This window comes from Megalops cyprinoides, chromosome 8, assembly GCF_013368585.1.
Source record: "Megalops cyprinoides isolate fMegCyp1 chromosome 8, fMegCyp1.pri, whole genome shotgun sequence".
Taxonomy (NCBI): domain Eukaryota; kingdom Metazoa; phylum Chordata; class Actinopteri; order Elopiformes; family Megalopidae; genus Megalops; species Megalops cyprinoides.
The window spans coordinates 33,829,448-33,843,148 of record NC_050590.1 but is presented as its reverse complement, the minus strand read 5'-3'; the positions used below and the strand labels follow the sequence as shown (position 1 = coordinate 33,843,148).

The window sequence follows — 13,701 nt, the reverse complement described above, 5'->3', positions numbered from 1 at the left end:
AATGTTTAAAAGCTGTTTTAAAGTTCATTTAAGGATAAAGGAACAATGGGTGATGCTTCTTGAAATTGGATTACATACTGGTCACTCAGTGTGCTATAGCTTTCTGTGGTGGTTCCTGAAGTTGTTTGGACTCTAGGACTCTTAAACGTGTTTGTGTACAAGTCCATACTCTGCCTGAGTAGGTTCCTTAAGATTCTTCTTGGGGGGGGGGTTCACAGTTTCGTCATGACAGTAGATCATAACACGAACATGTTGAACATGTAGAACATATCACGGCGATAATGATAATGAAGAAAACAAAGAAACAAAGCTACCTTTTCTTCACTGGGGATTGGCAGCCTGGCATAAAATTTGAAAACCAGACAACCTTATTTCGTTTCTCTAATTTTTCTCTCCTGTTCTGACGTTCAGCTGTTTTCAAGCTTTTTTTTTCCCCCATGTTTACTTTGCAGATGCTTTTGGTCTCAAAAGTGTGCAATATGTATATGTATTTAATTATGCATGTGGCCATACTGAGGGAAGCAGCTCAATAGGGGCTGCATCTGCAAAGACAAAGATGTTGTAACACAGAGGCCTTGGCATTTGACCTGCACTGATACCTCTCTCTCTGGCTTTCTGTCTCTCCCTCTGTCTCTGTGTGTCTCTATCTCTGTACCTCTGTCTTCCTCTCTCTGTCTCTCTGTGCCTCTGTCTCTCTCTTCTACTCTTTCACTGTTTCTCTCTGTCAGGAAGTCTGGGTAAAAAGAGGGGGGTAGACAGAAGCCTTTGCCGTTTTTTCTCTGTAAAGGAACAAAAGTGGACAGAAACGTACAAGGGTTTGAAGGGTGGGGGGCGTGAGCTGTTTCCAGGGAGATAGGGAGCAGTAGTGTCGAAGCAGCCAAGGCCAGCTCTTGCCCTTTTATGCCCTCTGTCCCCCTGCAGTCTCAGAGGTCCCCGTCCCTCTGCCCTGTCACTGTCCTGCTTATCCCAGACCCCAAGAGGCCTCTGTTTGCCCCTCCCTCTCCCCCTCTTGTGTCTGCACAGCACGCCAGGGCCAGTTCTGTTGGTTTTCCCTATTATGCAGAGATATTTGGACAAGCTGGCCTCTGGTGCTTGTCTGCCCTACTCCAGAAGAATCTTCCCCCTTTTCCCAGGCTGCTGCTGGGGTCCCCCCATTTTGCGTTTCTCAGGGTAGTGGCTGTCTGTCTCCCCCCACTCCACCCCCAGTGTGCGTCCAAGTCTGTGGTTCCCAGAGCCCAGCGACAGGAGCTCATTACTCATACCTGTCTCTGCCTCTGTCTCAGTGTCAGAAGGACAGCGTGCAGCGGAAATGAAGCCCCCCTTTCCATTGTTCACTCCTGTTAAGTGCAGCTGATACATTTGCCGGCCTAGACCATGAACTGACTGCAGTTATTTCATGACCTCTGCCCCTTGACCCTGTGCGTTTGTAGACTGACCATGAACTCTAGAGGTACCTCTCTCTTGCACACACACACACACACACACACACACACACACACACACACACACACACACACACACACACAAACACACATACAGAGTAATGACAGCTATGTTTGTTGCACTGTGCACACATGCATACAGGTGCCTGTTAACCTCACAGCAAAAATATAAATGTTTTGTATTGCAGTTTTTGTGAGTGAGCTGAAATGTGGTGCTTATAATTATGTGTGTTTGTTTTATTAACATAATTATGTGTGTGTTTGTTTTATAGTCACATGATCAAGATATCTTTGAGTGACAGATACTCAATGCTGTCATCAAAGCATAGTTGTTATATTGTCCAGTATTTGTGTGAAAATGATATTTCACACAGTATTGTGGTATCCTGGCAACTGTACAACATTCAAATTGTGTTTTATTGTTATTTACAATGCTTAGTATTGCCAAAGCAGTCTTATAAAAGGGTAATTTATGGCATTTGTGGGGATATAAATCAGCTTTATTGGCATAACTATCAGTGCATATATTGCCAAACCATATAAGCCATATGATGCAATAGCAAACATACGAACTGCAACAAGAGGGAGATTTGTAGCAGGTTATGAAAAATAATAACTGTAAAGGCCTTAATAATGAAGGCAACAATAATATGTATCTTTCTCTGGTGATTTGATATTCTTATTGCCTAGTCTGTGTCCCTCAGGCTATAATGGTGCTCTGTGTCCCTTCCATATGAAGGGGGGTCATTTTTTAATTAGCCAATACTTTGATGACTAAGGAAGAGCTAATTGAAGTTTAGCGAAATCATCCATAGCTTACTAAATCTGTGCAAATAGGCAGCAGTGTGACATTGTGGTAAGGAACAGGGCTCATAGCCCAAAGTGTTGCCAGTTTGATTCCCAGATGATAGCACTGTTGTTGTACCCTTAGGCAAGGTCCTTCACCTTACTAAACCTGAGCTCTTTCAATAAATATCCAGCTGTATAATTGGACAACATGTGAAAATGTAAGCTGTGTGAGTTGTTCTGGATAGGAGCGTTTGCTTCATAAAAAATGCAATGTGTAAGGTAGGCCTTCTGCCTCGGTGATTACATAGTCTCTCTCCCCCTGCAGGAGATTGTTCTAGTGGTCTTCTTCGGGGTGGAGTACGTGGTGCGGCTCTGGTCAGCCGGCTGCCGGAGCAAGTATGTGGGCCTGTGGGGGAGGCTGCGCTTTGCCAGGAAGCCCATCTCCATCATTGGTAAGCTCAAAAGGACAGACTGCAACAAAAAAACACTCGCATGCTCACTCATGGGCTCTGTTTCCATTGGATGTTTTGCGGTACACCATGCAAGTACACCTCAAACTTGAACCACAGTCAGAGCCAAAGTAATCTGGCACCATGGTGTCTGAGCAGGCCCATGGTTTAAAGCATGTATGGCACAGACCTGTGGAACAGACTGTTGGTTTTCAGAACAGTGAGGTACATGATGCACTGACAGTCCCCATCTCCCGTTACTCCATACAGACCTGATCGTTGTTGTGGCCTCCATCATCGTTCTGTCCGTGGGCTCCCAAGGCCAGGTGTTTGCCACCTCTGCAGTCAGGTGAGTACTGGACGGGGGGAAGTCCAACAGATGGTTAGTATTGGGTACCTGTTTTTCAGTCTGGAGAGGGCTGCAATGTTTCAGTTTGGCCAACCTCATTAGCAATATACGGTTTGGCCTGAACTTTCTGATCCATGGTCCAATCACTATAACCAGATAGTCAGACGCATTAAGTCAAATATAATGTAAGTATTAACAGAAGTACAGTGTAAGAACATGGAAAGCCAAATGTTGACAAAATGACCTTTTCCAGATGAATGTGTTTTTACAGTCAGTTCAGCAGGTTAGAAACTGTGTGGTCTGTTAAAGGTATCAGCAATGCAATCAGAAACCAGTAGATTCTCAGAATGTGTTTACTAGAGAAGTAAATGTCATTTGGATGCAATAAAAAGTTTGTTAATAAGGTAAATGAGATGGAGTCTAATGCTGTTTGATCAGGCCAAAGGGTTGGATTCTTATGCTCTGCAGTGAGGAACAGGGGAAAGGTTTTTTGTAATAGGATAAATCTCAGAGTGGCTTGTCTCTTCCAGAGGGATTCGCTTCCTCCAGATCCTGCGGATGCTGCATGTAGATCGACAGGGAGGGACATGGCGCCTTCTGGGCTCTGTGGTCTTCATCCATCGACAAGTGAGGAAGATACATTTACATTTACATTTATTCATTTGGCAGACACTTTTACCAAAGCGACTTACAAGTGAGGTACAATACAAGCGAAAAACTGCAAACAGAAAGTACTCATGCACACACACACACACACACACACACACAGACGTAAATACACAGACACATTCACTTATACACTCAGATTCATTCACTTATACACTCACATTCTATCACAAACACACACACATATTCACACAGCACACAAACACATGGACATACCTCCAACCTCTACCCATGGATATATGCAGATGTTAATAACTCCCCCTCTTCCTCCAACTTTTACTGCAGAGATAAACATAGTTCCTAATAATTCCAACACAGTGTTAAGCAGGTAGAACCACTAGACAGGGGAAAGAGTGGGAAAAGGCTCCTGAGGGGATGTTTCTCTTCCTGTCTGTGTGTTTCCCAGGAGCTGATCACCACCCTCTACATTGGTTTCCTCTGCCTCATCTTCTCCTCCTACTTTGTATACCTGGCTGAGAAGGACGCTGTGGACTCCAGTGGCGAAACCGAGTTTGGCAGTTATGCTGATGCCCTCTGGTGGGGTGTGGTAAGGGCTGCTTAGTGAAATCTGGTCCCTGGAGACCAGGTAGTAGGGGGAGTCTCTACAATCCCCTCCTCTCCAGAGATGCACTCATATCACAATTTGGCCTCTGTCACTGGCCAAAGATTACATCCCAATCTATTTGTATCTTCTCCTGGTTTGGCTCAAATCCAGGCATTGTTTGTTCCCATCACAACAGGGCAGCTCTATCTATGCAAGGCCATCGCAGGGGCTGGGATCCCATTTCCCCCTATCACATGGCCACATAATGAGTTGGGGGTGTGGTCTTTCCTCTTCCCTCATACTTATTTGAGGGCCTCAAAGTGTAAACACAAATAAACAAGAACTCATCTACCCCCCCCCCCCCCCCCAAAAAAAGCAGGCCTTCACCAAGCTTGGCAGTGGAGCTCACGAGTTTCCTACAATCCCCTGCTGCATCAGCAGATAGCTGTGTGTGTGGTCGGGTTTGAGGGGGGTCCTCTGCGACATGTTTGGTGTTAGTTCCCAGCTTCCTTGTTTTTTCACTTGCCAACCCACAGAAGCACCAGTGGCCAGGGTAGCCAGTTTATGCTAACATTGCTCATTATTGCAAGTGAAGGCCCAAAGGCACAGGCAATGTAATGACCATCATCATGGGAGCCTATTTTTATGGATCACAGCCACAGAGTAAAAAACATGATGATCCAGTTCAAAATGAGCCCTATTCTATCCATGGCATCTCCTAAAGGCAGTCTGATTCATTTCTCTACTACTCTCTCCATGTAGCACATTTACACATTATTCATGTATACAGCTGGAGCGACTGTGCTGAAGTAATTCCTTAAAACAATCTAGGGTTCAAATGCCTTTGCCCCACTAAGGCCTGGAACCTGCAACCCTCTGCTTATGAGTCAGGTTATCCAACCATTGCATGACATTATAAAGTATATAACAGAATGTGAGTTTGTGCATTTGCCTGTGTACCCAGGTGACAGTCACTACCATAGGCTACGGGGACAAGGTGCCACAGACCTGGATTGGCAAGACGATTGCTTCCTGCTTTTCTGTTTTCGCCATCTCCTTCTTCGCCCTGCCCTCTGTAAGTCCCAGAGTTATTCTGACGTCTGATTGGTCTAGCCACCTGTGGCAGAAGGACACTATGCGTCTCCCTCTGCCTGAATATGTCCCAATTACAGTTCATCTTGGACAATCTATCAATCTAATCTTGGTGTCCTCCTCTACAGAGTTTGAAGGTGTTCTGCAGGGTTTGTGTTGCTGTGTATGAACATGTGTGTGTGTGTGTGTGTGTGTGTGTGTGTGTGTGTGTGTGTGTGTGTGTGTGTGCGCACGCCTGTATGTGCACCTTTGTGTACATGTGCATGCGTGTGTCTCCACAGGGAATTCTTGGCTCTGGCTTTGCTCTGAAGGTCCAGCAGAAACAGAGACAGAAGCATTTCAATAGGCAGATTCCTGCAGCTGCCTGTCTAATACAGGTCAGACTCTATCTTCTGCATGCAGGCACACGAGCAGGAAGCCCAGCTCACACTTTTATCCCTCTCTCTATCCTCACCCCCCTCCTTTATATTTCTGTTCCCTTTCTCTTCCTCTAAGGTTCAAGTCCAAATATTCTTTGTTGACATGAATGTTGACTGAAGACATTGTTGCCAGAACTTAATATATTTACAGTACAAAAAACAAAAAGTAATAATATAAACTAGGATTAATAATTATAATTATTGTCCCTATTGCTCTCTCTCTCTCGCTCTCTCTCTGACTCCCCCTCTATCTCACTCTCCCTTTCTTTGCCCTCCACACTCAGACATCCTGGCGGTGCATTGCAGTGGAGAACCCCGACTCAGCCACCTACAAGCTGTTTGTGAGAAAGAGGCCTGTGGTTCCCAGCTCCTCTGTATCCAGCCCCCACCCCAAGAAGACGGTAAATAGTGGACACTGCTCCATGGGCATGCACTACAGCCTTCAGGGATAATAACTTGCTGGTCCACAGCGCAGTCTTACCAAACTGTGATGATCATGTGCCTGCTGTGTGCCACTGTCTGCAGGTGAGAATGAGGAGGAAGCTGAAGAGTGAGAAAGACACGGTGCCCAAATCCCCTACCATCCCCAGCATCACCTACGACTCTGTGTTTGAGGATGGCAAGGAGTTCAGTGCAGACACCTACAGTGCCACCTGTGGTAGGACTGGCATAGGCCTATAGGGTTGAAGCTGGTGTGTTTGCAGTCCACAGCACTGGAAACTGAGGGAGCATTTCTCTCCATATGCATCTATCTACATACTGTTTCCAGGGTGCTGTCAGCACTGCCCATGCCATTTCCAACAGTGTAATGGTGTAATGAAATTGCTGCAACATTACAAAAATGTTTGCTGGAGCGCTAGGTTTCAGCTGAGATCGCAGTACAACCTGCAGGGCACATTGGCAGCAGAGTGTATTGTCATCACTTAAACGTCTCTCTGCTGGTCTGGGCCCAGCTGGTGTGTTTCCTCTCTCCTGACTCTGTGCTCCTCTCTGTCTCACTCCGTTCCATTGCGACTATGGTTCAGTGGACACCCACACTCTGAGACCGTTTGGTGAGCTCCCATTAGTGTGCACTCCACCACTCGCTGTGACTTGTTCTCTGCCACTTGTTCTGTCTCACTCTTACTCATTCCCTTTTGTATACACTCCACCATTTAATCTGACTCACTCTGTCTCACTCCCATTAGTATACACCGCACCACTCCCTCTCATTCATTCTGACTCATGCCTGTTAGTTTCAACTCTGCCATTCACTCTGGGTCACTGCTGTTAGTGTTGAATGCTGACACTCATTCTCCATTAGCATCAAATCCTCCACTGATGACTCGTTCATTTTAGTGTTGAATCCAGCACTCACTCTGACTCAGACTGTCTAAGTGTCTGACTCATTTGCATGGGGTGTGAAGCCTCTGTCTTTGTATTGTCTCTTGTGAGTTGTCAGTTGAGATGTTGTGCCGTGCATGTGTTTCTCTTTTTTAGGGTCCAATAGTATTCCAATTTGTTTCGTATTTTTGGGTATTTCCCAATTTTCCAGATAAGTGTGTTTGAGGCATTTTTTTAATTGGTTTACGGTAATGTGAATTGTTATTGCAGTGCTGTCCTGAAGCTGACTGATGGTGTTGGCCTGCTCAGTGAGCTTTAGGACCAGCTGGCTGAGTGGACTCTTTTCTGGATTCAGCTCTTGTAAAAAGTAGGGCTTTATAATGGAGTGGGTTGGGATTGCTGTGTTTCCAGTATGTCCAGAAGCTCTTTTTTTAATAATCAAATAGCCAATAAATACCGAATTTGGGACTGCATGCATTGTTTGCCATTTTTTCTTTGTATTTTTGCAGAAATCAGACCCAGGTACATTTACCTAGAAGTACACAATATGGACAAAAGTATTTAGCCACACCTGTTTTTCAGGGTTTGGGCTAGGCCCCTTATCTCCACTGAAGGGCAAAGCTATGCTTCCAACTTTGTGGCAACAGTTTGGGGAAGGCCCTTTTCTATTCCAGCATGAATGTGCCTCAGTGCACAAAGCAAGGACTATAAAGACATGGTTTGATGAGTTCGGTGTGGAAGAACTTGACTGGCCCTGACTCCAACCCCATCGAGCACCTTTGAGATGAACTGGAACGGAGATTGCGAGCCAGGCCATCCAACATGGCCATCCAACATCAGTGCCTGACCTCATAAATGCTCTACAGAATGAATGGGCACAAATTCCCACAGAAACACTCCAAAATCTTGTGAAAAGCCTTCCAAGAAGAGTGGAAGCTGTTATAGCTGCAAAAGGGGGACCAACTCCATATTAAAGTATATGTATTTGAATACAATGTCATTACAATGTAATGGTCAGGCGTCTGAATACTTTTGTCCATATAGTATAGCTTTACCCAGGGTCAAATTATATTCATTTATCTGACATCTGGCTTTTTTCATTACTCTGGCTTGATTTATGTTTACTGTCAGGGCCCAGGTCTTGGCAATACTGCAAGGTTCTGCTCTAACCAGGCTCTGCTGAAGCTGCTGTGGTGTGGCTGATGGCAGGACCAGGTCATCTGCACAAAGCAGGAATTTCAGTGCCATGAATTTGGGATGAATTTGGTTTTATTAGCCCTCAGTTCCAGATCTCAGGGTAATATCTGGCTTTTGGCTCTAGATTGAAGAGTTTAAGTTGGTCATCAACTCAAGCCTGCTGTGCTTTAACATCTCTTCTCTGATGGTATCAGGTTCACTTGCACTGATGTGAGGGCTTTGAATTTGTCATGCAGCTCCTCTGCATTAATTGGACTGTCTGGTTCAATTAATACTGTCTGTCATTTAATTCTGATTCTCCATAATACAGGATTTAAGCGTTTTTATTTAATCGCAAATTTAATATCTTTTGTTTTGTTTTGAGGTTTTTGTTTGTTTTGTTTAGGTGTTTTTTAATAAAGGACATAGAATATATTTTCCAAATGCTTCCATTTTGGATGGCTACTTCAACAGTTTTTGTTGAATTGAAACTTCCCAAGTTTCCCAGAAATGATTCTTCACTTTTGTTTAATTGTGTGTTAATATGTTCTTTTTACTGTGTGCTTGAACTGTTTGAGCATTTCATGCATAAATCTGGGTTGATTAAGGTTGTACAGCATACTGGGTTGTGCTATTGGACTGCTGTGTTGTCTGTCTGAACACTTCACTGTGATCTGACAAGGGGGTTTGGGGTCTGACAGTGGATGCATTTATAAAGGAAGGGTCTATGTCTGTGATACTACTCTATAACCAAGAGCTGCATAGCACGTATATCTCCCTTAAAGAGTCCCCTCTGATCCCGCTATTCATTATATACAAACTGAGGCCTCAACAGAGAACCAGCAGATCTTAACTGCTTTTGTTAACCATACTATGGTTTGACTATTTGTCATGGTTATTTGGCTCTCTCTCCTTACATATTTCTCTCTCCAGGTCGACAGCAGTCTTGGCCCTCCGTGTCTTCCCTTCACACCAGCTCTCCAGTCCCAGGTTTGCAATCAGGGAGGGGTCTTATTCTACTTTCCAGCTCATTGTAACTGTCAGAGAATGGGGGAAACTATCCCACAATCCCATGCTTTCCACTGTAACGATTATCAGTATGCTTGTTACTCACATCACTGATCTGTGCATGTGTATTATTATATGTGTCAATATGGATGTGTGCATTTGTGTTTGTGTATCCAAATGGTGTGATTGTGTATGGGGTGGGTGTGTGTGTGTGTATGTGTGTGTGTGCATGTGTTTATCTAAACTGGGCATGTGTGTGTGTCTGTGCAGTGAAAAAGAGCACAGGGTTCCTGGATGTGCAGTCTCCTCACCTGCTGCAGCGGAACAGCAGCTTTGCAGATGACCTGGACCTGGAGACAGAGAAGGACAGCCCCCTCACACCTGTCACACATGTGTCACAGTGAGTCTGCCTTCCCTTAATGCTCCCATGATGCACTGCTGTCACTCAGAATGCAGAGAGATATCAGGGATGAACCTTGATGCATGTCACACCCATTACCAATGGCCCACCTCCCCCACCCACAAACACTCACTCTTCCTCACACACACACATCGAGTTCCTCAAGGGGACCTATTGCTGTTTTTAATGAACTGTTGTGTCCACAGAGCGGCACCCTCAAAAGTGCTTCCACTAGCCTCAACCCCATCACACTGAAATTACACAAGATCAAGAGCAGTACCTCTCTCTCCCTTTGTCAAAGCCCACACCTGTGCACACTAGAGAAATCTCCTCTTTATGTGTGTTAATTCATGCCGCACGTGAATGCCAGCTCTGTGTGAATGGGACTGTACATCATCACAGAGTGCTCATGAGAGTTGCTGGTGTAAGGGGCCCAGAGCCAAGGCTTATGGCAAAGAGTACAAATCAGATGCTGTGGCCCCATTACCAAGCCCACTGCACACTATTACAAGTTCAGCATGTAGAACCTGGTCTTTGCTTCCAGTGGCAAATGGGTTATTAAAACAAGCAGATAAGGAACTCATCTATGCTTCTCACATCACTCTTAAAACCTCTGACCCTGCCCATGCCCATATCTGTGTCTAGGAGCAGATTTGGAATAATGCACACCACTAGGGGGCAATAGTGTTGTGTCTGTTCTTTTGCTGTGAAGGGACACACAAAGCTGAGGCCAGTTCACTTTCTCCTTTTTTATTGCGCTGTTAGCATCGGGATATTCTGTCCTGCACCAACCAGACCCCTCCTCTTTTGTTTCTGCACCCCTATGAAACAGTCTCTCCCCTGTTCTTAACAAACATTGAGTGTACAAACTTGTGATTGCTCCCATTAACCCCAGATTTAACAAGCCTCTGAGGTCATAAAGTTACAAATGTTCTTTTTGTTCTGGTATTATATGTATGCATGGCCAGGGATTGTTCTTTTTCTTCTCTGTAACAGTAAACAAGGAGGGCATGAATCTGCGTTGGAGGGTCACTTCAGCGGAACTGAGGACTGAGGCAATGATTTCTCCTGCCCTAGACCTGGCTCTCATACCCTCTCTCCTGTAGGATGCCCCTCTTATCATCAAATTCAATGGAAAAAAAATCTTGCTTTCTCTATTTGGCACCATCACATCACAAACACCCCACTGCCAGTAACACAGAATGCAGCTGAAAGGAAGAGGTATAAGATATAGATATAGGGTCCTCTGAAAGCAGTGTTCTGTCTACACTTGCGTCTGTGTCAGTTAGTCAGGCTATTTCTAATAGCTTTCTAATTTCTAATAGCCCAGATGGGTGCCCAGCTTGTGGGAGCACTAAAATCAGAGGTCCAGCCTTTAAGTTTATATCTGTGGGGGGAGTTGTGTGTGGAGATGCCTCTCATGTCTGCATGGCAGTCAGATGGTACACAGAAAGCTGTGTTCATGAGGAGAATCTATGGCTGCTGCCAGGACAAGGGCAGACCTGGGGCCCGAAAGTTCTGTCAGATGAACAGGGCAGTTGGGATGGAGCCTGTCTGTCGACTGTCTACTGCGGACCCCCTGCAGGGCTTCCTCTCTTTGCGACCTAGATTCCAGCTTTACTTCATATGTCAGGCCTCGTCTGGATCCCGGGGGCACTTTCCTCCATGTGGTCTGCAAGCCCATGATAAAGATGCGCTAAGTTGGTGCATGACTATGCTTCTTTCTCTGTTTCCACTGGAGCTCATGGCCCAAGGTGCACCGCTAAAATTCCGTAAAGTTTTTCCCCTTTTTTTAAATGAAGCTGTCAGCCTTACAGGAATGTTGTGTGGGTGGCTCTCCTAACAATTGAGTTTATACCCATCATCTCTGTCACCCGCAAACCATGAGCAGTAAAAGTGTCAGTTCAACACAAATGCCTTCTCTGTGATGGCAGCCATAGACCACAGTGGAAATGACATGTTGCAGCCTTCCAGTGGAGTATGTATATATTGGGTATGAAACGGGCATACAATTAGGACTGATTACACCAATTTTAATCTATTACAATCCCAGATTCCAGTTCAGTTTTGTTGTCCTGACGAGAGGAAAGTCATGCAAAAAACACACAGGACAATGTGGTTTACTGTGACATATCAATTGCTATACCAGCATGTGATTCACAAAAATGGAAAGTTTTGAAAAATGCTTATGAATTAAATGATTTATGGCAGTTGGTGTTAAGGTTAGGGTTAGGGTTAGTGGTTCTACACTAGTAGCAGAGTTATAGCTTTGAGAATGGTAATTTTCAGCAAAAATAACAAAAGACTGGTAAATATGGTAAATATAACTGGAAACTGGTGCACCAGACCCACTGCTATGCACAGACCTCAGATTTGTGCTCCCATCTGGAAAATGCACCTCATGTGAGTTACGTCGATAGCAGGCATTAAGCAGCCATTGCTCTTGATGGTCAGACTTTTCAGGTGGCATTTGTGGCCCATGGTGATGCTCTGGAAAACACAGGTGGGGCTCCATTTGTGTTTCCATGGTGGCAAATACAAACTGCAATGCTAATGTGCCAGAACGCAAGGGGGAAAGCAAGCCTGCCAAGCTTGCACGCGGTGCACTTGCCAGTAGAGCTTTAATGTGTTTGTTTAAAAGTGTTCCTGTGGAATTCGTGGTTGGCTCAGGAGCCAGATGCTCAGCAGTGACAAGGGGCGGGGTTAGTGGGAGGGCTAGTCAGAGATGAGCATTTAATTTGAGTTTTTTGCCTTCATAATCAATCAACCAGTCTTCTGTAGGAATAGAGAGGAGAGACCATGAGGCGAGGCAAGGCAAGGGTAGGGGGTATTGTTTCTGTCTCCTGCACCCCAGCACCTTGCTGTCGCTACTTTATCTCTGAGTGGTATGTCAGTGGTCACAGAGTATGGGGGGGGGGGAGTATTGTGAAAGAAATACTGTAGTGCTTATGTGACCAGCAGTAATAGTGTCACTGCTGCAGTAAACTGGAGTGGACTCCCCAGCATTCTCTCGCTTTCTCAGACCCCCCCCCCCCCCCCAACTGTTAGCGCTGGGTGCCTTCACTGAGTCCTCTCACTGTGTCTGGAGCAGTGCTGACAGCGGATTACAACTTTGTCTTTTTGTGCCCTTCTGGTATGCAGACCTGAGGAACCCCGCCCTCTCCCTGGGCATTGCAAGGGAGTGCCACCACACTCTCCCCCCACCCCCCTCTGGCTTGGACCCGGATTAAAGTGGCTCAGAGCCGAGCCGGTCGGTCCCACTGTCTTTTACTGGGTCAGCAGCACTGGGTGTTTTCCTTTCCCTGCCCTGTTAGGGAAGTGGGTGTAAAAGGGGTGTAAGGGGGGCAGGTGGCGCTGGAGAAAAGTGCTCTGAGATTGCCAGGAGTACCAAGGGGCACCTGCCAGCAGCTAGAGGAAGCCTTTCATCCGTCACAGTTTGGGAAGGGGAAAAAAAATACCCCACCCCACCCCTACCCAGATATTTCTGAAACGAGCTTCCAGCAGGAGGGACTATGTGAGTCTCCACAGCTAGCATGTGTTGATCACAGACCCTGAATCAGTTTGTGAGGGACAGGTGAACTGGAGAGTAATGGACTCTGTTTTGCGTGGCTGTCCCCCCATCAGCCAGCCACTTTTGGGGAAATTCATGGGAGAGATGTGTGACTGAAGATGTGAGCAGAGATGTAGCAGCACTTACTCAGTGTACATACATATGTAGACAAATGCATACACACTCACACAAAGAAAGATAAACACGTGGTACTTGTGCAACACTTGCACACACATACTAATTCCTACACACACCAGGAAAACACACACATTCACACACTCATGCATTCATCTGCGCACACACACAGACACACACGCAAACAAACAAACACATTTACAATCAGTAGTGGGTGCAGGCACATTGTCATAGCGTGCATAAGGAATGTGGGCAAGCAAGTTTTTTTTGGACGTAGTGCTGGAAAAAGTGAATGCACTAGAGTGGATCAGCTGTTTGCAATCTCATAGAGCGGGCAGAGTTTGGCAGTGTGTGCGGAT

At 45.6% G+C, this 13,701-nt stretch overlaps 1 protein-coding gene across 1 annotated transcript in view; it reads left to right on the top strand.

Moving 5' to 3' along the window:
* The window catches only part of kcnq1.1 (potassium voltage-gated channel, KQT-like subfamily, member 1.1), an 86,850-nt gene that overhangs the window by 21,855 nt on the left and 51,294 nt on the right, over positions 1-13,701 (top strand). Inside the window, exons 3-13 of the mRNA XM_036534913.1 lie at positions 2,557-2,683; positions 2,951-3,029; positions 3,560-3,656; positions 4,102-4,242; positions 5,204-5,314; positions 5,613-5,708; positions 6,035-6,151; positions 6,276-6,408; positions 6,776-6,802; positions 9,183-9,239; positions 9,528-9,657. Coding sequence (XP_036390806.1) covers positions 2,557-2,683; positions 2,951-3,029; positions 3,560-3,656; positions 4,102-4,242; positions 5,204-5,314; positions 5,613-5,708; positions 6,035-6,151; positions 6,276-6,408; positions 6,776-6,802; positions 9,183-9,239; positions 9,528-9,657 — 1,115 coding nt within the window. The remainder of the gene's footprint in view (positions 1-2,556; positions 2,684-2,950; positions 3,030-3,559; positions 3,657-4,101; positions 4,243-5,203; positions 5,315-5,612; positions 5,709-6,034; positions 6,152-6,275; positions 6,409-6,775; positions 6,803-9,182; positions 9,240-9,527; positions 9,658-13,701) is intronic.